Source organism: Salarias fasciatus, unplaced genomic scaffold (genome assembly GCF_902148845.1).
Source record: "Salarias fasciatus unplaced genomic scaffold, fSalaFa1.1, whole genome shotgun sequence".
Taxonomy (NCBI): Eukaryota; Metazoa; Chordata; class Actinopteri; order Blenniiformes; family Blenniidae; genus Salarias; species Salarias fasciatus.
The window spans coordinates 471936-494886 of NW_021941386.1; the positions used below are offsets into that span (position 1 = coordinate 471936).

General features: G+C 45.6%; 1 protein-coding gene across 2 annotated transcripts in view; it reads left to right on the plus strand.

The window, feature by feature from the left end:
* The window catches only part of LOC115385435 (phosphatidylinositol 4,5-bisphosphate 3-kinase catalytic subunit alpha isoform), a 45138-nt gene extending 24237 nt beyond the window's left edge, over positions 1-20901 (plus strand). Inside the window, exons 12-28 of one of the 2 annotated variants that reach the window (XM_030087428.1) lie at positions 503-608; positions 684-836; positions 911-1042; positions 6277-6401; positions 6710-6791; positions 6897-7061; positions 7131-7234; positions 7457-7556; positions 7665-7736; positions 8017-8123; positions 8212-8333; positions 8437-8515; positions 8601-8771; positions 11121-11238; positions 13997-14148; positions 18171-18319; positions 19142-20901. In XM_030087428.1, coding sequence (XP_029943288.1) covers positions 503-608; positions 684-836; positions 911-1042; positions 6277-6401; positions 6710-6791; positions 6897-7061; positions 7131-7234; positions 7457-7556; positions 7665-7736; positions 8017-8123; positions 8212-8333; positions 8437-8515; positions 8601-8771; positions 11121-11238; positions 13997-14148; positions 18171-18319; positions 19142-19266 — 2062 coding nt within the window. In that variant the 3' untranslated portion in view covers positions 19267-20901. The remainder of the gene's footprint in view (positions 1-502; positions 609-683; positions 837-910; positions 1043-6276; positions 6402-6709; positions 6792-6896; positions 7062-7130; positions 7235-7456; positions 7557-7664; positions 7737-8016; positions 8124-8211; positions 8334-8436; positions 8516-8600; positions 8772-11120; positions 11239-13996; positions 14149-18170; positions 18320-19141) is intronic. The other variant, XM_030087430.1, reaches the window with a different exon arrangement.
* Positions 20902-22951: the final 2050 nt, after the last annotated feature.

A 22951-nucleotide genomic window follows, 5' to 3' on the forward strand; every position in this document is an offset into this window, starting at 1 on the left:
GCATAGTGGATTATAAAGCGTTGTGATCATTATGAGTGAGTCTTTATAACTGCTTATAATGTGTTATACCGGGTGCTTCAAGTAAAGTGTTACCCTCACTTTTATATCAAGGGAGGAGGTTCGAGAATGAGCTACTGCATTCCATTGGAATCCATGTCACAGAAGTTCCATTGAAGGTGTCTTATGTCCAGAAGCTTGTGAGCATTACTCAGACATATAAGGGTAATGCTTAAATTGAAGGTGAGGAAATTACCCCCAAGGTTTTTGTGTCATTTGTTTCGTAAAGAAGATTTGTTTGGTAAAGAAGTCCTCATTCTGAGGTACCAGTTGAAGGGGTTCAGCCTCCAGCTGGCAGGGCAGTGGCTTTGAAACATTCTTGGTCTGATACAGTCAGTTTTGGGTAAACTCTGATTTCTCTGTTCTCTAAAGTACTGCTGCAATTCCATTTTAGATTGAGCAGGTCAACAACTGTAAAACTGTGGCTGCACCTGTCTTTCTGCAGGTGGAACGAGTGGCTCACCTATGACATCTACTTGGCTGACCTTCCACGTTCAGCAAGACTCTGTCTGTCCATCTGTTCTGTGAAGGGAAGGAAAGGAGCCAAGGAGGTAATAAAAACCAATAGCAATATCAGGGCTTTCTGCTCATCCATATTTCTGATCAACTGACTGTCTTTCTTTTAGGAGCACTGTCCTTTGGCCTGGGGAAATGTCAATCTCTTTGACTATCAGGACATCCTTGTCTCTGGTAAAGTTGCTTTGAGTTTGTGGCCTGTCCCTCATGGCCTTGAAGACCTGCTTAATCCTATTGGAGTGGCTGGTTCAAATCCCAACAAGGTTCAACTCTTTCTGTCCATAAAGACCAGCTGCTGGCTGTGCAGATAACTGACTGATGGCGTTTTGGTCTGCAGGAGACTCCATGTGTGGAGCTGGAATTCTCCTGGTTCAACCAGACTGTTGTGTTTCCAGACGAGCAACAGATAGAAGAGCACGCCAACTGGACCATCAGCCGAGAGCTTGGCTACAACTACTGCCACGGACTGGTAATGTCACCACTAATCCTCTCCACCCATGCTGATAATGAACTACTACTCCACCCATTGTTACGACCACTTTGCCAGTTGTTATATATGACCACTCCACCTACTATTACAAATGACCAATCCACCCAGTTATATAGGACACTCAACCTAATGATATATAAGGCGACTCCAACTCCTGTTATTCCACCCACGGATAAGTACATATATATATATATATATATATATATATATATATATATATATATATATATATATATATATATATATACATAGGCTACTGGAACAACACACTCGTGGAGCAGGTTGGAGAACAGAGCGTTAATGAAATAAATCCAGAGGCCAACTCAAAGCCAGTGGCACAGGTTAGCATCAAATGCAGCATATACCAAGGTGATGCCCTGTCCCCCCTGCTGTTCTGATAGGCCTGAACCCCCTCAGCCAGATCATTACCAAGAGTGGCTTTGGATACCGGTTCAAGAGCGGAACGACTGTCAGCCACCTCCTCTACATGGACAACATCAAACTGTATGCCAAGAATGAGCGAGACATGGACTCCCTGATTCACCTCACCAGGATATACAGCAGGGACATCGGGATGTCATTCGGACTGGATAAGTGTGAACGAATGATATCTAGAAGAGGGAAGGTGATCACAACTGAAGGAGTTGAATTGCCTGAAGGGAACATAACAGATGTGCAGGACAGCTACAAGTTCCTGGGGATCCCACAGGTAAATGGTAACCATGAGGAGGCAGCTGGAAAGTCAGCCACAGCCAAATACCTACAGAGAGTAAGACAGGTCCTGAAGAGCCAGCTGAACGGCAAAAATAAGATCCAGGCCATAAACACCTACGCCCTACCAGTAATCAGATACCCTGCTGGCATAATATCCTGGCCACTGGAAGAAATGCAAGCCACTGATATCAAGACAAGAAAGCTCCCTACAAAGCACGGAGGGTTCCACCCTAAGTCCAGCATACTGAGGCTATACACCAAGAGAAAGGAGGGAGGCCGAGGATTAGTGAGTGTCAGAGCCACGATCCAAAGGTGACACCTCCAAAGGTGGTCCAGAACAATCGAGCCAAGATCCTGTGGGACTTCCAGATCCAGACCGACAAGCAAGTGATGGCCAATCAACCAGACATAGTGGTGGTGGATAAACAGCAGAAGACAGCTGTGGTGATAGATGTAGCAATCCCAAGTGATGGAACATCAGGAAAAAGGAGCAGAGAAGCTGGAGAAGTACCAAGGGCTGAGGGAAGAGATAGAGAGAGTGTGGGGCATGAAGACAACAGTGATACCAGGAGTGATCGGGACACTGGGAGCAGGAACCCCCAAACTGGGAGGATGGCTCCAGCACAGACCAGGAACAACATCTGAGAGCTCTGTTCAGAAGAGTGCAATTCTAGGAACAGCTAAGATCCTATATATGTACTGTATTGGCCCGAATATAAGACGTCTCCGATTATAACACGACCCCTATTTTTCAAAGATCATTTTGTGGAAAAAAAAAATGCTGAAGACAGTAAGGTCACTCATAAAACAATTTTATATTATACAATTATTATAAACTCAAAAACTCACAACTGAGATAACATTTCACGTGATATAAAATGAAAACATATTACTACAGTAAGAAACAATACTCAACAAACAAAAAGCCTCAAGGGGTCAAAACTGCATAGATGATGTAAATAACTGTCCAGGTCCTTCAGCTGAACCAGGCTCTGGTGGTGGACATTCCGTCTTTCCATTTTTCAGAGACGTATTCACTCACCCTTCTATCAGTCTCTCTGAAGCGTCTCTCAGGACCACGGAAAGCTTTTCTCATAGCGTTAGCATCTGTAGTGTTTTTTCTGTGCTCTCCAGTAAGAACGAGGCTCTGCTCCACCAGACCTCCTGGCGGCTTGGCAGTAGTTTGATGACTCTGCTGCGTTGATCACCATCAGTTTAAAGTTGGTATCATAACTTCTCCTCTGTTGTTGCTCAGTTGTCCAGCGTTCAGCCCCTTTGTTCCAGATGATCCGCCATTTTTCATCAGATCATTTGATCTCATTTCATCGCTCCACTCGCTCTCTGGTCAGTGATACTTTGGCTCCATCTAGCGGTGCAGATGGGTATTGACCATCTACCGTAAGTCCGCTAGTATAACACAGCCCCACTTTTGAGGATGCAATTTCTGGAAAAAAACATCGTCTTATATTCGGGCCAATACGGTATATATATATATATATATATATACATACATATTAGAGCTGGGCAACGATTAAATGTTTTAATCGTGATTAATCGCACCCCAATCCTGGAGTTAATCGCTATTAATTGCGATTAAAATGGCTCATTTGAAGTCTGTCGATTCCATTCAAAATGTGTTACAGAAATAATTTTACAATTCATCAAATATGATTCATAATAGCTTAAAACACCATGTCTTTACCAAGATTGCCCCAACACACACACACACATACACACACACACACACACACACACACACACACACACACACACACACACACCACTACCACCAATAACAGAGAGATGAAAAATAGAAGTTTCTTAAGAGCGCTCACTTCCTCAAACTTCATCCTGTCTCCAAGACAGACTAAATTCAGTCACGCCGAATTTCGCCTCATGCTTACCTTTATTAAACCAGATTGTGTGTTGAAGGGAAATGTACTTTTTTTTGCGTGTTTTCAGCACCTGAAAAACGCCCAGCTGGCTGAAACACTGCACCAACAACACACGCGATTTAAGTTTCACTTTCAGTTTCTTCATATTTGCGCTCCTTATTTCATTTTGTGCCTCATACCAGCCTTTTCCTCCTGATTTTTCTGATAATTCGGCCGAGTTCAATTTGGCAAGTAAAGAGAACAGACAACATTTTTAGAGTTGGATCCAACCATTTTTGGCATATCTTTGAAAATTCAACTACACGCACGCACGCACGCACGCACGCACGCACGCACGCACGCACGCACGCATGCACTCATATCTTATGTACTTCCTTCATTTCAAACAAAAAACACACCAAGCAACTAAATTTTCAACACAAACATTTATTTATACGAAATATAAATATATAAATAACCAAAAACAAGTCAAACCTAAAGTAATACATAAAACACACATAAAAACAAGTCAAACCAGTATGACTATATAAATAACACCCAGAAACCAAGCCAAGCCAATGTAAATCTATAATTTCAAAACCTTGGCCGTGTAGCATTTCTTTGACACCTTTTTAGACATTGTTTTTTTAATGTTTTATGATGATATAAAACTATCAACAGTGCAAAATAGTCTCTTTTCCAACCTCTAGCAGTGCGTCCTCGTGCCCTCTGTGCTCTGGTCAAAATCCAAATACCTTTATGAGTCTCAGTATACATGTCTGTATCTCAAAGATGGGTTGGCTGGTTTCGACAATTGACACATCCCCAAATAGCTTGAAACCAGTAGAATGCAGTCGTGCCCACGTGAGAAAGATTGACAGCACTTATGGCAAATCAGAACCAGCCATACACGAGCTGTCAGAACAGATGGGCTTCATCATTGGAAGATCGTCAAGGCTTTGTTTGGCTCCTCAGATATGCAGCATGGCTATAATCTCTGTCTTTAATGCATCATTTATGACTGCTGATGACGGGTAACAGTCACAAGGAACCTAATTAGGGGCCTCTCAGTATGACCATGTCACCCACAGTTATATTTAACCGGTCCGCCAACAGTTATTTATGACTACTCCATCCAGTCATATAGAGTCACTCCATCTGCTACTCCACCCATTGTTTTATATGACCACTCAACTTGCTGTTATGTACAAACATTGGACCACTCACCCTATTGTGATAGATGATAACTCCACCACCATCCCATTGTTATGTAAAACCACTTGACCCCTCCACCTTCTGTTATACACAACCAATGTACTGCCTCACCTACTGTTACATACAACCACTTGACCACTCCACCTACCGTTATATATCACCTCCTCACCTACCCTTGTATAGAACCCCTCCAGCATGTGTCATATATAACCACTGCACCTCTTTGTAGAGAAACAAATGCCTTGGTTTCACTACTGTCCACCCCCTTCTTGTTCGCTGACTGTCCGCCACTCTTATTCTGCAACCATTGTCCCCCTCCTCTTTCCCTAACCGTCCTCCACCTCTTTTTCCCTGACTGTCCTCGACTTCTTGTGTCCTGACTGTCCTCCCCTCTTGTTCCCTGACTGTCCTTGACTTCTTGTTCCCTGACCATCCTCCACCTCTTGTTCCCTGACTGTCCTTGACTTCTTGTGTCCTGACTGTCCTCCCCTCTTGTTCCCTGACTGTCCTTGACTTCTTGTTCCCTGACCATCCTCCACCTCTTGGTCCCTGACTGTCCTTGACTTCTTGTTCCCTGACCATCCTCCACCTCTTGGTCCCTGACTGTCCTTGACTTCTTGTTCCCTGACCATCCTCCACCTCTTGGTCCCTGACTGTCCTTGACTTCTTGTTCCCTGACCATCCTCCACCTCTTGGTCCCTGACTGTCCTTGACTTCTTGTTCCCTGACCATCCTCCACCTCTTGGTCCCTGACTGTCCTTGACTTCTTGTTCCCTGACCATCCTCCACCTCTTGGTCCCTGACTGTCCTTGACTTCTTGTTCCCTGACCATCCTCCACCTCTTGGTCCCTGACTGTCCTTGACTTCTTGTTCCCTGACCATCCTCCACCTCTTGGTCCCTGACTGTCCTTGACTTCTTGTTCCCTGACCATCCTCCACCTCTTGTTCCCTGACTGTCCTCGACTTCTTGTTCCCTGACCATCCTCCACCTCTTGGTCCCTGACTGTCCTTGACTTCTTGTTCCCTGACCATCCTCCACCTCTTGGTCCCTGACTGTCCTTGACTTCTTGTTCCCTGACCATCCTCCACCTCTTGGTCCCTGACTGTCCTTGACTTCTTGTTCCCTGACCATCCTCCACCTCTTGGTCCCTGACTGTCCTTGACTTCTTGTTCCCTGACCATCCTCCACCTCTTGTTCCCTGACTGTCCTCGACTTCTTGTTCCCTGACCATCCACCGCCTCCTGTTCCCTGGCTGTCCTCGACTTCTTGTTCCCTGACCATCCACCGCCTCCTGTTCCCTGGCTGTCCTCCCTTCTTGTTCTCTGACTGACCTCCTCTCTTGTTCTTCAACTGTCCTCCCCCTCTTCTTCCCCCTGTCCCCATCCCTCACCTTCCTGTCCATATCTCAGAGCAGTCGTCTGGCCTGTGACAGCAGCGTTTCAGCAGCAGATGTGGAGCAGCTTCGCTCTCTCTGTGCCAGAGATCCCCTTTACGAGCTGTCGGAGCAGGAGAAAGACTTTCTGTGGAGACACAGGTGAGAGGGACTGCTAACTGTAGAGATCCATGTGAAGGTGGAGCTGATGGTGGGCACCCAGGTGAAGGGTGATGTTAAAAAATGAGTGAAGGGTGGGCCTTCATATGGAGTCATAAGCGAATGGTTGTAGCTTCATGTTGAGATGTGGGTGAGTAGCAGGACTGTCCACCTCTGGCTTATTTTTCTGTCTGCATTTATTTCTGTATGTCTGTCTCTTGGCATGTCTCTGCACATCTTTTTGTCTGCTTCTTTATCTTTGTCTCATTTTGCCCAACTGTCTTTATCCCTGTCTGTCCCTGTCCCTGCAGACATTACTGTGTAAACATCCCAGAGTCTCTTCCTAAGCTGCTTCTTTCAGTGAAATGGAACTCCAGAGACGAAGTGTCACAGGTACAAAATAAGTCAAACTCAGCTCAGTCAGGAGGGACGTCTTTTGTATCTTTCACTGAAATGTGCATCTCTATGTGCTCTCCTGTTTCCGCTTCTCCCCTTCAGATGTACTGTCTATTGAAGGAGTGGCCGTTGATGGAGCCCGAGTCAGCTCTGGAGTTGTTGGATTGTAATTTTCCTGATCTGATGGTCAGAGAATTTGCTCTGCGCTGTTTGGTTCAGGGCCTGACGGACGACAAGCTATCCCAGTACCTGCTGCAGCTTGTACAGGTGAGGACAGACCTGAATGAGTCCATTTCTGTTCTGAGGATGGTTTGAGTTCATGTTGTGTGTTTGCAGGTGTTGAAGTATGAGATGTACCTTGACAACCCATTGGCTCGATTCCTCATCAAAAAAGCCCTGACTAATCAGAGGATTGGTCACTTCTTTTTCTGGCACCTCAAGTAAGAGTCAATATTCCCAAGTGTTGAACAATGACAGTCTGTCCTCTGAAACACACTCCTGTCCTCTATAACACACACCTGTCTTCTGAAACACACAACTGTGGTCTATAACACACACACACACACATCCCTCTTTACTCTGTCACACCTGTCCTGTGTATTGCACGGATATCTTTCTTCTGTAATGCACATCTCTTCTCTAACACACACCTATGTTGGCAGATCAGAGATGCACAACAAGACAGTTTCCCGTCGCTTCGGTCTGCTGCTAGAAGCTTTCTGCAGAGCGTGTGGGATGTACTTGAAACACCTCAACCGACAGGTGAATCAGAGCACTCATTTAATACATGTGGGCTGCAGACCTACTGACTGCTGGTTTATTGAATTTGTGTGTGTGTGTGTGTGTGTGTGTGTGTGTGTGTGTGTGTAGGTGGAGGCGATGGATAAACTGGTAAACCTGACAGACACTTTAAAGCAGGAGAAAAAGGATGAAACACAAAAAGTATGTGAACTTCAGAAGGCCCTGCTCTGTGTTTGGTTGGTGGTGTATTGATGCTCTGTGAGTTGTTGATGGTGTATTGATGCTCTGTGTTTGGTTGGTGGTGTATTGATGCTCTGTGTTTGGTTGGTGGTGTATTGATGCTCTGTGAGTTGTTGATGGTGTATTGATGCTCTGTGGTGTGATTGCTTGATGGTGTATCAATTTCCTGTGATTGGTTGGTGGTGTATTGATTTCCTGTGACTGGTCGATGGTGTACTGATGCTCTGTGATTGGTTCTCAGACTCAGATGAAGTTCCTGGTTGAACACATGTCTCGTCCAGATTACATGGAGGCTTTGCAAGGCTTCGTCTCTCCTCTCAACCCCGTCCACCAGCTGGGAAACCTCAGGTAACCAAGTCTTGACACAGGTGACCTGGTGTTCACACGGTGAATGGGAGGTGCACTCCTACACAGGTAAAGCAAAGTTTGTACACAGGCTGGAGGAGTGCAGGATCATGTCCTCAGCAAAGCGCCCCCTATGGCTGAACTGGGAAAACCCAGACATTATGTCTGAGCTGCTCTTCACCAACAACGAGATCATCTTCAAGAATGGAGATGGTAAAGTACCGCTAACAGGATGAACCAAGCAGTGACATTCTCATCTCCATTCAAGAAGATCTCCTGCTGCATGGTGGTTAATGTAGTGTCATATTTACTGCAGACCTGCGTCAGGACATGCTGACACTGCAGATCATCAAGATCATGGAAAACATCTGGCAGAACCAAGGCCTCGATCTACGGTCAGGCATCTCCAGACCTCACATGTCTGTGTGTGTGTGTATATGTGTGTGTCTATGTCTGAGATTGTCACTGTGTGTTTCTCAGCATGTTGCCATATGGCTGTCTCTCCATTGGTGACTGCGTGGGGCTCATTGAGGTGGTGAAGAACAGTTTCACCATCATGCAGATTCAGTGTAAAGGAGGCCTGAAGGGGGCGTTACAGTTCAACTCCAACACACTGCACCACTGGATCAAGGACAAGAACCGCGGCGAAGCGTGAGTACCTGGTTCATCTGTCCATTCCCAACTTTAACGCTTGATGTTCTTTATTTCATTTGGTCAGTTCCAGTAAACTAGATCGACAAGTTGATAGAACAATGGAAGTTAATGGAGTGTGTCCTGATAATGTTCCCTACAGGAAGCATGTATAATGTGAAGAGTGTAGGTCCTAAGACAGAACCCTGTGGGACTCCATGTTCAAATTTACTATAGGTTCTAAGACAGAACCCTGTGGGACTCCATGTTCAGATTTACTATAGGTTCTAAGACAGAACCCTGTGGAACGCCATGTTTAACTTTAATATAGGTACTAAGACAGAACCCTGTGGAACTCCATATTTAACTTTGAACTGAGCTGAGGAATCATTAACATTAACAAGGTGGAAGCTGTCTGCTAAATATGATCGTAACCAGCTTAATGCTGAACCTTTAATCCCAATAATACATTCTAGTCGCTGTAGCAGGATATCAGGATCAAATGCAGCACTGAGATCTAACAGAAACCAGGAAAGAGACTAGGAAAGAGACCAGGACAGGGACCATGACAGGAACCAGAACAGAGACCAGAACATAGACCAGAACAGGGACTAGAACAGACACCAGGATAGAGACCAGTCCTTTAACTGGGGCTCTGATGGTCTTCTCACAGCAGATAATTAGTAACTTTTACCAGAGCTGTCTCTGTGCTGTGATGAGCTCTAGAACCTGGTCTCTGGTCTATGATGAGCTCTAGAACCTGACTGAAAGGACTCTTAAAGGTCATTGTTATATAAATGGTCACAGAGCTGACTTCAACAATTTTCTCTAGGATTTTAGAAATAAAGGGAAGGTTGGATATCGATCTGTAACTTGTTACAACACCTGGATCAAGGGTGGGCTTTTTAAGAAGAGGTTTAATAGCAGAACTTTGAAGGCCTTTGGCACAGAACCTGGTACTAAAGAGAGGTTGATCTGATACTGATTACTAATCAGGGGGAAAATGTCTTTAAACAGTTTCATTGGATTGGGTGACCTTTTATAGTACCATTACTTAAGTAATTTAGAAGTATGCATCAAAGTAAAAAAACAAATTACTTAAGTAAGTAACTTCAAGTTGATTCAGCAGCACAAATATGTTTTTCACTAAATGTACTGCAACAATATTAAATGGACTAGGTATAGCACTTTTACACTGCATTATCACATTCACCCATTCATTCACACACCAGTGGAGGCAGCTGCCATGCAAGGTGTTCAGTCCAAGCACTGGGGGCGATATAGGGTTCAGTGTCTTGCCCAAGGACACTTCAGCTTGCAGACAGGGGGAGACAGGAATCGAACTAACAACCTCCCGATTGCAAGACGACTGCTCTCCCCACTGAACCACAGCCGCATAGTAAAAAGAACACACCGAGGTGGAGAACCCCAACCAGCTGTAGTGGCACATGGTGACACAGTGAGCAGGCAGAAGAACTTCATGGTGGTTGAGAAACACTTTAATAAAACCCCAAGAGAACCAACACTGGAGAGGCGAGATGGCTGCAAATCGCGCAACAGCGAGTTTTTCAAAGGGCTCCGAGGCAGACTAGCGGAAGAACGGCCAGTGTTATAGACTAACTGGTTCCCATGTTAACGAGTGACAGCGGGATTCTTTGCAAACACATGCTGGTAACAGCAGATGTTAAAATAAGACTCACACAAGACTCTAAACTTCTAAATTTAATCTAACTGTAGCAATCCAGCGTTCACTAGAACGGTTACACGTTTCAGTTGGTATTTCAACATCTGTTCATCACAACTTAACAGGGACACCAGTTAATTCAATACATCGGCAGGCGGAGCAGCGCCCCAGTGACTGCACCGGGATGTGCCGGCAGGGCGGCGCTCCGGACAGGGGAGCGCCCGCTCCTTGAGCAGCGTATCGTGGAGGTGTAGGAATATTTTTTGAGCAGATATCCAGCAGATGAAACACTCTGCTCTGCGCTGAGGACTGCTGGCTGCAAAGTTAAAGACCTGAGAGTTCAGTGAGGGACTTTGTGCGCATGTCACAGGATGCCATATAATTTGCTTCACCCAGGGCCCTGGTACTTGAGGATTAATCGTGGATTGCTCTGTACGCCATACATGCATACAACTGCGTTTAATACAATTGTTTACAATTGGGTTGAAAAAACACCCATGTAAGCTGGACCACTGACACAGTCGAGTGACACAGTGGTGTAATGACTTTCAAGAGACTGCCAGTGAAATGGTAAAGGAGTTTCACTGAATTTATTGCTTTCTTTTCCACCACTTCGGCAGCGCCAAGCTGCTTTAAAATGTTATTCAGACGGACTTGTTTGTCTTTCATCTGTCCGTCCTTCTCAGGTATGACAGAGCCATAGACCTGTTCACGCGCTCCTGTGCAGGTTACTGCGTCGCCACCTTCATTCTGGGAATTGGAGACCGACACAACTCCAACATCATGGTGAAAGAGAACGGACAGGTGGGAAGACACTCCCACTCCTAACTCCTCCTCCTCTTCTGACTCTTCCTGTGAGCTCTAACGGTGCGTTCACACCGGACGCGAATAGCGTGACGAGAGCGGCCGATTTACATAGAAAATATATGGTTTTCGCGCAGCCAGGAAGCAGCGAGCGGTCACGCGGCGCGAATTCAGGCTTCAAGTTGGGAATGTTGAACTTTCGAGCGAATTCGCGCGTAGCGAACCAATCACAGAGCCGCTCTATATGACATCATTTATGACGTACCGGAGCCCTCGGGAAACACCAGAAATGGAGGAGAAACTGATCACAGCGGTCGGCGCTCGCCCTGAGCCCTTCGTCGTATTTTTATAGGGACAGGAATAAAAAGGAGCTTGCTTGCAGGAAGATCAGTGAGGAGGCCGGGTTCCCGGGTAAACTCAGTAAAGAGATTGTGGTGAAACAGTGTTTACTGTTGGTTAAACAGTGAGTTTACTGAGAGGCCGGGTCCCCGGTGGAATGCGAGCGCCGATGCGGGACAGCAGCTCGTCAAACTGGACCGGGAGAGACGGAAGATGAAAGCGTCCTTCATCCTGGCGCAGCTCCTGGAGTAAATGGTGAAACTCACCATGCTCTGAACGCCTCTGCAAAACATTCTGAATCCAGACACGTCGCCTGGACTCGCGACGACGACGTTGACGGCTTTATCAAGCAATTAAGCAGACCGCCGGCAGCAGAGACGCGAATTCAGCGGCAGCCGCTGTTGGGTCACTAAATGCACACGCGGCCCACCAGGGGCGAATCGCGCCGCGCTGCTCGCGTCCGGTGTGAACGCACCATTACTCCTCTTCCTCATCTGCTTTCTCAGTTCTGACTCCTCCTCCGTGTTCATCTGACTCCTCTTTTGACTCCTCTTGTGACTTCTGTCTCCTCCTCTTCTGAGTCCTCCTTTTCTAGCTCCTCGTCCTTTTGTGACTCCTCCTCTTCTGACTTCTCCTGTGACTTCTGACTCCTCCTCCTCTACTTGAGTCCTAACCATTGACAGTGTATAAGATGGACTGAACATGTGGCTCCAAAAAAGTGAAGCCTATCCAGAGGTGTCACAAACTGTCAATATCCCAGCATGCACCAGGGGCTGTTTGAAAAAGACTGTGACTTCATAGACTCCATTTCAAAATGAAACATCAAAAAAAGTGATCAGCTCAGTTTATACAGCTCAGTTGTTTTTTTTTTTTCATTGTCAGGTAGTCCATCTGAAAATAAGCTAATACAGAATTTTATAGAGCCTTAAAGTTTTCCTAATGAGGGGGCGTGGCTACTGGATGAAAGGTCTGCTCTGAAATGAGTGACAGATCTTTATAGCAGCTTTCACGGGGTTTCATATCAAGAAGGTTACCTGAAGATGAAGTTTTCCTTTATTTGATATTTTCCACAGTTACACAGGCTGTTCACTTGTTTTTATTACTTTTTGGTTCACTGACAAGCTCCTGGATTCACTGCTGGGGAGAAAGAACTGCTAGCGGCCGCCGGTCGGACTGAGACAGCGGCTTGTCGGCCGTTTCTTCTGACTGGGACTTCTCTCCATGAACACTCCGATGAGCTCAGACAGTACACGCTTGGCAGCTGCCAGCGGGTGAAGCTCCGGGGCCCGAGGAATCCAACAGCCTTGGGGACCTGCTTACTTCTGATGGAGGCTCAATATGTGGAAAATGTGAGGACGATCATGGGGTGTCACGCTGGTTCTGGTCAAATGCACAGACTGCAAACAGTTATTATTAACAAGTAAATGACATGTAAAGACTATGGAGTTATTTATAGCAGACCATCACATTAGAACACAAGATGAGCACAGCCCTGGGCTCTCAGTGGGCCCCGCCCCCTCACTGTCTTGCTTCAGCCTCCTAGCTGGTTCCATTTTCTGATATTAAAAATAAACAGGTGACGTCAGGAAAGCTCTGTCCATCTTTTACACTGTCAATGGTCCTACTGTGACCTCTGACTCCTCCTCCTCTGACTCCTACTGTGACCTCTGACTCCTCCTCTGACTCCTACTGTGACCTCTGACTCCTCCTCTGACTCCTACTGTGACCTCTGACTCCTCCTCCTCTGGCTCCTACTGTGACCACTGACTCCTCCTCCTCTGACTCCTACTGTGACCTCTGACTCCTCCTCCTCTGACTCCTACTGTGACCTCTGACTCCTCCTCCTCTGACTCCTACTGTGACCTCTGACTCCTCCTCCTCTGACTCCTACTGTGACCTCTGACTCCTCCTCCTCTGAGTCCTACTGTGACCTCTGACTCCTCCTCCTCTGACTCCTACTGTGACCTCTGACTCCTCCTCCTCTGACTCCTACTGTGACCTCTGACTCCTCCTCTTCTGACTCCTACTGTGACCTCTGACTCCTCCTCCTCTGACTCCTACTGTGACCTCTGACTCCTCCTCCTCTGACTCCTACTGTGACCTCTGACTCCTCCTCCTCTGACTCTTGCTGGGACCTCTGACTCCCCCCCTTTTGACCCCTGCTTTGACCTCTGACTCATCATCCTCCTTCTAGCTTCTAACTCCTCCTCCTCCTCCTCCTCCTCCTCTTGACTCTTCCCCTCCTTCTGTGACTTCTAACTCCTCTTGTTTTGACTCCTCCTCTTCTAACTCCTCCTTCTCCTCTAACTGCCACCTTTTCTTACTCCTCCACTTCCACCACCTCCCCTTACCTCTTCCTGTGACTTTTGACTCCTCCTTTTCTGACTCCTCCTTTTAAGCGAGTCCCTCTTCTCCTCAGCTGTTCCACATTGACTTCGGTCACTTCCTGGACCACAAGAAGAAGAAGTTTGGTTATAAGAGGGAACGTGTCCCCTTCGTCCTCACACAAGACTTCCTTATTGTCATCAGCAAAGGAGTCCAAGAGTCCACCAAGACCAAAGAATTTGACAGGTGTCTCGCTAGCTGTCCACCAGTGTGCCGTCCAAACACCGGCCTCTCACTGTCCGTCCACCTGTCTGTCTGTCTGTGCACCTCATCTCTCTGTGCTCTTAGTGCCTCCATCTTTTCTGTTACTGCTTCTCTCTGTGCTCTAACTGCCTGTCTCTCTGGAATGGAATGCTCATTTATTGTCATCGCAACAAGTTACAGAAGTTACAACGAAATTACTAGTTTAAAGACGCCCAGGTAGCCAATTACAGTGCTCCGTCTTGAAAAGGAACAGAGTTAGAGGAACTCAGACAGAAGGAGGGGTTAAAAAAAAGGATACTTCAATTCAGATCATGGTTCCAAAGGGAGTCGTCAATAGCAGAGCAGGCGGAGGGGGGAGGGGGCGGCTGCATGGGGGCCCATCCTGAAGGGGGGGGGGAAGTATGCTAACGAAAAATGGTAAGGAAGGAAAGTTGGACTCTATAACAGTCGCGTTCATGAGGATAAAGTTGTTTAAAAAATAAAAATGAAAAAAATGCTCGCCTATGTTGTCTGTTGTTTACTTTTCCCGGAGGCGCAGCCTGGAATCCTCTCGGTTTTGCTTTTATCGTAATGCACAGAATATGTGCGCACCGCTAAATAACGTGTCGCTCAGCGAGTTTACTGTGGTCAAGCCAGCCGGCGCTCTGACTAACACAGTCAAGTGAGCCGACACGTTTATTTAGCGGTGCGCGCATATTTTACGCATTACGGTAAAACCGAAGCCGAGAGGACTGCAAAACAAACGTTGATCACAATCTTATTTATAATTAATAGAAGATGCATGAATAATGTTGACAAAAAACTAAACTGAACAACAAACTAAATTAAGAAAGCTTGTCCTAATGCTGCTTTTCAGTCGGGAGATATTGAGCTCAAATACTGCATTTTTATTAAAAATATTAATATAATTTTTTTTGCAATATTTAAAGTGAAAACAGAGGTGTGTCTGAAAGAGACACTGCAGTAATGTGATGCACAAGTGATTTGGAGTCAATAAGTCAAATAACCTGGGAGCTATTGAGCTACAATACTGTATTTTTCATAAAAAATATTAATAAAAATTATTAGGAACATTAACAGAGAAAACAAAGACGTGTGCCAGAACCAGTGTAGTCATGTGATTCACATGTGATTTGGAGTCAATAGGTCAGATAACCTGGGAGCTATTGAGAAAAAAATATATTTTTTACAAAAATATATATAAAAATTATTGAAAATGTTAAAAGCTAAAACAAAGAGGTGTCTCTGAACCAGACAGTGTAGTACATTACGTACGTTGTACATTACATTATCTGCAGCATTTTTTTAAGCGATTATGTTTTAATGGGGATGTTTAGACCACAAGGGCCCATGGAGAATTACTTCGCCCCCCCTGGGCTGGGACCCCTGCTCCGCCCCTGAGAGTCGTGATTCGAAGTGAGAGATCCAAAAATAAGCCAACCTGCGCACAAACATAGCAAGACACATGAGACAAATTGCTTCAGATCAACAGATTCCGCAGTCGCAGCTACAACGTCAGCGCAACTCGTCATCACCACTCAGGGCCGGCGATTAGGCTGGGCATCCGGGGCACTTGCCCAGGGCGCGCCGACCACGGTGCGCCGTTGTGACGGCCCGTTTGAGCAGCGCACTGCTCGGCTTCGCTCGCTCGCACCGGCCCCACCCCCCCCCGGCTCGACAACTCTCGGCGCGACTCTCGGCGACGCTAACACGGGGCACTCGTGTCAGGCTTGCCCAGGGCGCCTGAGAAGCCTGCGCCGGCCCTGTCACCACTGGTCGTCAGCAAAAGGGTGGGGAGGGGACATTGGGGAAAAAATTTTATCAATTGCGTTGAGAGACCAGCTAATCAATTCCATGAGTAGTATGTTTGGATTCTTCGAAGAAAACCAAGTCAATTGATTGCTCCAATCCAACAGACGAGACAAAAGTGCAGCAAGCAGAGACAAGAAGGAGGGAGAGAAGCAAGCAGGAGCGATAGAAAGAGCGTCCGCCTCCTCCGAGAGCCAGCGAAGAGACTTGTGCTCTAACTACCTGTCTGTGCTCTAACTACCTGTCTGTGCTCTAACTACCTGTCTCTCTGTGCTCTAACCACCTGTCTGTGCTCGAACTACCTGTCTCTCTGTGCTCTAACTACCTGTCTGTGCTCTAACTACCTGTCTGTGCTCTAACTACCTGTCTCTCTGTGCTCTAACTACCTGTCTGTGCTCTAACTACCTGTCTCTCTGTGCTCTAACCACCTGTCTGTGCTCTAACTACCTGTCTCTCTGTGCTCTAACTACCTGTCTCTCTGTGCTCTAACTACCTGTCTGTGCTCTAACTACCTGTCTCTCTGTGCTCTAACCACCTGTCTGTGCTCTAACTACCTGTCTCTCTGTGCTCTAACTACCTGTCTGTGCTCTAACTACCTGTCTCTCTGTGCTCTAACTACCTGTCTCTCTGTGCTCTAACTACCTTTCTGTGCTCTAACTACCTGTCTCTCTGTGCTCTAACTACCTGTCTGTGCTCTGACTACCTGTCTCTCTGTGCTCTAACCACCTGTCTGTGCTCTAACTACCTGTCTGTGCTCTAACTACCTGTCTGTGCTCTAACCACCTGTCTGTGCTCTAACTACCTGTCTGTGCTCTAACTACCTGTCTCTCTGTGCTCTAACTACCTGTCTGTGCTCTAACTACCTGTCTCTCTGTGCTCTAACTACCTGTCTCTCTGTGCTCTAACCACCTGTCTGTGCTCTAACTAGCTGTCTCTCTGTGCTCTAACTACCTGTCTCTCTGTGCTCTAACCACCTGTCTGTGCTCTAACTAGCTGTCTCTCTGTGCTCTAACTACCTGTCTGTGCTCTAACTACCTGTCTCTCTGTGCTCTAACCACCTGTCTGTGCTCTAACTACCTGTCTGTGCTCTGACTACCTGTCTCTCTGTGCTCTGACTACCTGTCTCTCTGTGCTCTAACTACCTGTCTGTGCTCTAATTACCTGTCTCTCTGTGCTCTAACTACCTGTCTGTGCTCTAACTACCTGTCTCTCTGTGCTCTAACCACCTGTCTGTGCTCTAACTACCTGTCTCTCTGTGCTCTAACTGCCTGTCTGTGCTCTAACTACCTGTCTGTGCTCTAACTACCTGTCTCTCTGTGCTCTAACTACCTGTCTGTGCTCTAACTACCTGTCTCTCTGTGCTCTAACTACCTGTCTGTGCTCTAACTACCTGTCTCTCTGTGCTCTAACTACCTGTCTGTGCTCTAACTACCTGTCTGTGCTCTAACCACCTGTCTGTGCTCTAACTACCTGTCTCTCTGTGCTCTAACTACCTGTCTGTGCTCTAACTACCTGTCTCTCTGTGCTCTAACTACCTGTCTGTGCTCTAACTACCTGTCTCTCTGTGCTCTAACCACCTGTCTGTAATCTAACTACCTGTCTGTGCTCTAACTACCTGTCTGTTCTCTAACTACCTGTCTCTCTGTGCTCTAACCACCTGTCTGTGCTCTAACTACCTGTCTGTGCTCTAACTACCTGTCTCTCTGTGCTCTAACTACCTGTCTCTCTGTGCTCTAACTACCTGTCTGTGCTCTAACTACCTGTCTCTCTGTGCTCTAACCACCTGTCTGTGCTCTAACTACCTGTCTGTGCTCTAACTACCTGTCTCTCTGTGCTCTAACTACCTGTCTCTCTGTGCTCTAACTACCTGTCTGTGCTCTAACTACCTGTCTCTCTGTGCTCTAACTACTTGTCTCTCTGTGCTCTAACTACCTGTCTGTGCTCTAACTACCTGTCTGCGCTCTAACTACCTGTCTCTCTGTGCTCTAACCACCTGTCTGTGCTCTAACTACCTGTCTGTGCTCTAACCACCTGTCTGTGCTCTAACCACCTGTCTGTGCTCTCACTAGCTGTCTCTCTGTGCTCTAACTACCTGTCTGTGCTCTAACTACCTGTCTCTCTGTGCTCTAACTACCTGTCTGTGCTCTAACTACCTGTCTCTCTGTGCTCTAACTACCTGTCTTTCTGCGCTCAAGGTTCCAGGAGATGTGTTATAAAGCCTATTTGGCCATCCGGCAGCATGCCAGCCTCTTCATCAACCTCTTCTCTCTGCTGCTGGGTTGTGGCATGCCTGAACTCCAGAGCTTTGATGACATTGCCTACCTGAGGAAGACTCTGGCCCTGGGTGAGAAACTGATGGGTGTCCAGGTGTCACTCATCAGATAGATAAATAAACTTAATTGTCTCATTGGGGAAATGTGTCTTCAGCATAGTGCAAAGTGCTCCATCAACACACACACACACACACACACACACACACACACACACACACACACACACATATATATAATATATATATATATATATATATATATATATATATATATATATATATATATATATATATGACACAACATGAACCACAATAGCAGAAGTACAGCATTTGAAAAGGACACTGACCTGTAGGATACACATTCCTGTGAAGCAACACAGAACAGTAAGTGCAGGAATGTCAGTCCTGCGATAGCCAGTAGCTGGCGCCCTAGTTAGAGCTGTTTACCATATGCCGTCTGTTCAATAATACAGTAGAAATGGCAATGAAAGAAAGTGTCAAATGGTTACTCTTGGTGTGACACACTCTATAATGTCTACGAGGAGGTAACAGCTCATGCTCAGAAACAAAGAGTGTGAGAAGGATCAGACAATCCTGTGTTAGCCAGACTGAGCTCTGCCTTTTCAAAGATCATCTGAAGAGATGGAGAGTCCATCTTGCCAATTAGCTTCATGGCTGGTGTTTTTTTTTTTTTACATTTTGGCTGGTCTGGCTATGAGCTGGACAGAGAGAGTCCTGAACCAAGCACCCCCCGCTCTTCATAATATCGGATAAAACGTGTCTCCAAACTAAGCTCCCGGGCTGAATTTCAACCCCACCCGGACCCTGTTTGTCACTCATCTGTGTTTTTGTCACCTGTCTATCTCTCACCCATCTCTCCTTTCTGTCTGTCAGAGAAGAGCCAGCAGGAGGCGCTGGAGTATTTCACCAAGCAGATGAACGATGCTCACCATGGAGGCTGGAGTACCAAGATGGACTGGATCTTTCATACCATTAGACACATGCCCAATGAGCACTAACACACACACACACACACACACACACACACACACACACACACACACACACACAGAGCTAATTTTATGTAACACTAGACACACCTGTGTGTTTTACAGCACTATGTTGATGAAATTGTGGTTGTTGTCAGCATCTTGTATTTGTGTTGGTGGATTGGTTGTCATGGCAACATTAATCTCAGGGTCAGAGGTCAGTGTAGAGCTAGAAGGTGCCAAAGGCACTCTCGAAACTGGTGATGATGATGGCAGGGATGAAGAGGATGTCATAAATGTCTTCCAGTCGGTGCTAGAGTCAATCAGCGTGTCTACGCTTCTTGCCATTTCAAGCTATTTTCAAAAGATTATTAAGCTTTGAAGCAAGCACTGTGGTCACTGAGAGCAATAAAACCTACACTCACTCCATGTGTTTGACAATCAGGAATGTTGTTCAGTTGGAAAGCAGTGCTGAGCGGCTCTGTGGAGTCAATCAAACATGATAAAACTGATAGAATTGTGATTTCAAATCTGATAATTTGGTTTTAATCCTTAAAGATGAATGACACATTGTTCACCCTCTCTGATGCTTAGATTTGTTTTGTTGGATGTAGGTTTTTGGTGAATAGTTTATTGTGTCGTATATTCATTTGCTTTTATTGTACATTGATTTCTTCAGTGAAGTATTGATTTGTTCCATTTATTTAGTTTTGATTTGCTTGAATGTTGATGTGTTAAAACTTTGTGGATGTTTTTGTTGAAGATCATAATCTTCAACTGCTTTCAGACCGCCTGCACTTTAAATAATGTCATTCACAGTATTAATATTGCACAGGAGGATCAGACTATTAGAAAATGATTCCCGAGTATTGGAAGTGTTTCTGAATATTTTCTTGTATTTCGCATACATTTGACATTCTAATTAGTTGAGTCTTTCTGAGCCAACATATCTTCCAGGATCATCAGGGATGAAAATGTGACAATCTGAACCAATCAGCTGCTCACTAGCCTATTCACTGGATCAGATCATGCTAAGCTGCTTAGCATTGTTAGCACTATCAGCTGAGCACTCTCTCGTTATTGTTTTTTGTTTGATTGTTATTGCACTGTAAAAAGTGTAGCATTGTGTAGTGTTGGTGGAAATTTTGTGTCATTGGCTGCCCATCTTCAGGAGGTGTGGCTTCAGTCAGATGAAGACAAAATAAAATTGAACTTTGTGAAAGTTAAGAGTGAATGTTCGACACACCAGAGACCACTCACACAATCGGCAGCTTCAGCCAATCAGAGAGCTTGTTTAGGGGTCAGGTGAACATGGGGCTGGAGCCTCAAGAGGGACACCACTCTGCAGAGACAAAAGAAATTCCTTATGTTTCAATGTGTCCATTTGTTTCAATTAAAAGCCCAGCAGTTGTGCTGTGTCTCTCACATGGAGCTTGGCCTTGGTATGTATCATGCTGGATTCCAGCTCCAACAAGGGACTATCCCACAGTTGATACCTTTAAAGCCAGTCTAAAGAAATGGCTGAAACAAAACCAGGTTGTTCAGCTCTTATTTTAAAGCTTTTATGTGTCCTCTGTGTTTTTTGTGTTGTCAATGCTCTGTATCAGTGGTTCACTTCTTTTGTCTTTGTCATGTGTGAATGTATATTTGTATATGTATCCTGTTCTTCTGACCAAGACTGTAGACTGAAATTAGCTTTCAGCTAACTCTGTCAAATTTACATGTTCATTAACATGCATTGTCCCTACAAGTCAATTAATAAATAAGCCAGGGCCACACGGTGGCGCAGTGGTTAGTGCTCTTGCCTCACAACAAGAATCTTCTGGGTGCAAGTACTGGCCTGAGCCTTTCTGTGTGGAGTTTACATATTCTTCTTGTGTGTGCGTGGGTTCCCTCTGGCTTCGACCCACGGTCCAAAAACATATATGTCAGGTTAATTGGTCGCCCTAAAAATTGCCCCTAGGAGTGGATGTGAATGTGAATGGTTGTATGTCTGTGTTTGTTAGCCCTGCGACAGACTGGTGACCTGCCCAGGGTCACCCTGCCCCCACCCTTGCCCACAGCAGCATGGATTGGCTCCAGCCACCCATGACCCTGAAAAGGACAAGCGGTAGAAGATGGATGGATGGAATAAATAAACCAGACGCACACGGGACCCAGACTACATCATCAAAGGAGCTGTTACCAAAGTGGAGTAATTCTTTTAATAGTATTGCGTGCAATCCAGCTTTATCTGTATAGTACTGAATACAACATAGTCATTTCTAGGCTGCTTCAACAGAGAAAACCCAACAGATCCACATGAGCAATAAGAGATTGTGGACAGGAAAAAACAAACTCCCTTTTGAAAGGAAGAAGCCTACACAACCAGACTCTGAGGAGGAGAAACCTGCAGAACCAGGCTCAGTGGTGACTTTCTGTTATCGCGGTTGGGGTGAGGGGATAGAAAGAGAGAATTAGAAAGGCTTAAGCTCAGGGTTAAGCTCAGGTTTAGGGTCCACCGTCGATTTGAAAGGTGTTGGAGCCCGGACTTCCGTCCCGCTGACTCCACCCGGTTCTTTTATTCTATGCTTGGTATAAAGAATGCCAAGACAACTGACTTCAGATTATTACCATTTATTTAAGTATAGCCAGATGTAATGCTCAGCGCTGGACCTTACAGGGAAAGATACAAAGTATTTCGCCCCGAAAGGATCCTGATTGTTGATGAATCAGAGTTTTTATTCCATGTTCTTCTGGGCGGGGCCCGACAGAGAGGCTGGACTTTGTTCGCAATTGGACAGTTTGGTATTGATGTCAGCTGCCAACCAAGAGCTGTCATCCTGATCCAGGATGTTTCAGAACACTAGTGAGTGTGTGTTGGTTTCTCCGGAACGTGTGGGTATGTTTACACCTTAGCAGAGCATCTTATAACCTTGGTGTACTTCTCTCAGGAAAGGCCTAATATACAGTTAATACAATTATTCCATAGTAGTAGTGCCAATTAAAGTATATCCCTAATAGTTCCCCCCTTTGATAAGATTTCATCATATCACCAAAAAATGAACGTGTGTGATTGTGTGTGAGTGCATGTGTGTGTGTGAGTGGCAATGTGTATGCCGAGGTAGGTAAAATAGCCTGTCATCAATCCTCTATGACGTAGCCCCGCCCCCTCTCGGTACATTCCGATCTCAGACAGGATCCTTCACCGTCCCAGGACATATGCGACTATGTGTCAGCGTGTTGAAAAGGCAGTTAAGAGCAGCAAGCGTTCTTCATTGCTGGACGCGTGTGTAAATATGCATGTGTCGGGAAAGAAGATGAAAAGAGAAAAATTAAAGGAATAATAAAAAAATAAGAAGTTTGAGATAAAAGAAAACAGCAAGCGTCCCTTCACTGATCTGGGCCTGTCTACCTCCGTACTGACGGAAAACCTTTCCTCAGGAGCTCTAAACCCTGAATCACCACAGATCACAGCTCCAGCAAGTTGCACAATTTTGTTTATATGAAGCAATAAGCATGCAAGCTATCTTCTAATGTCAATATATGAAATTAAAACTTATTAAAGATTTTAATGCTAATCATTTTTAATCATTACAGGTGTCCAAAAATTATCTTCGTCTTAACATTATCATATGTATTTTCCCGATCATTCCAAGCATCTGTTCTCTAATAACTATGTGATTTGTATTGCTATTACTGTTACCATTATTTACTGATTTTACCAGTGATCCAG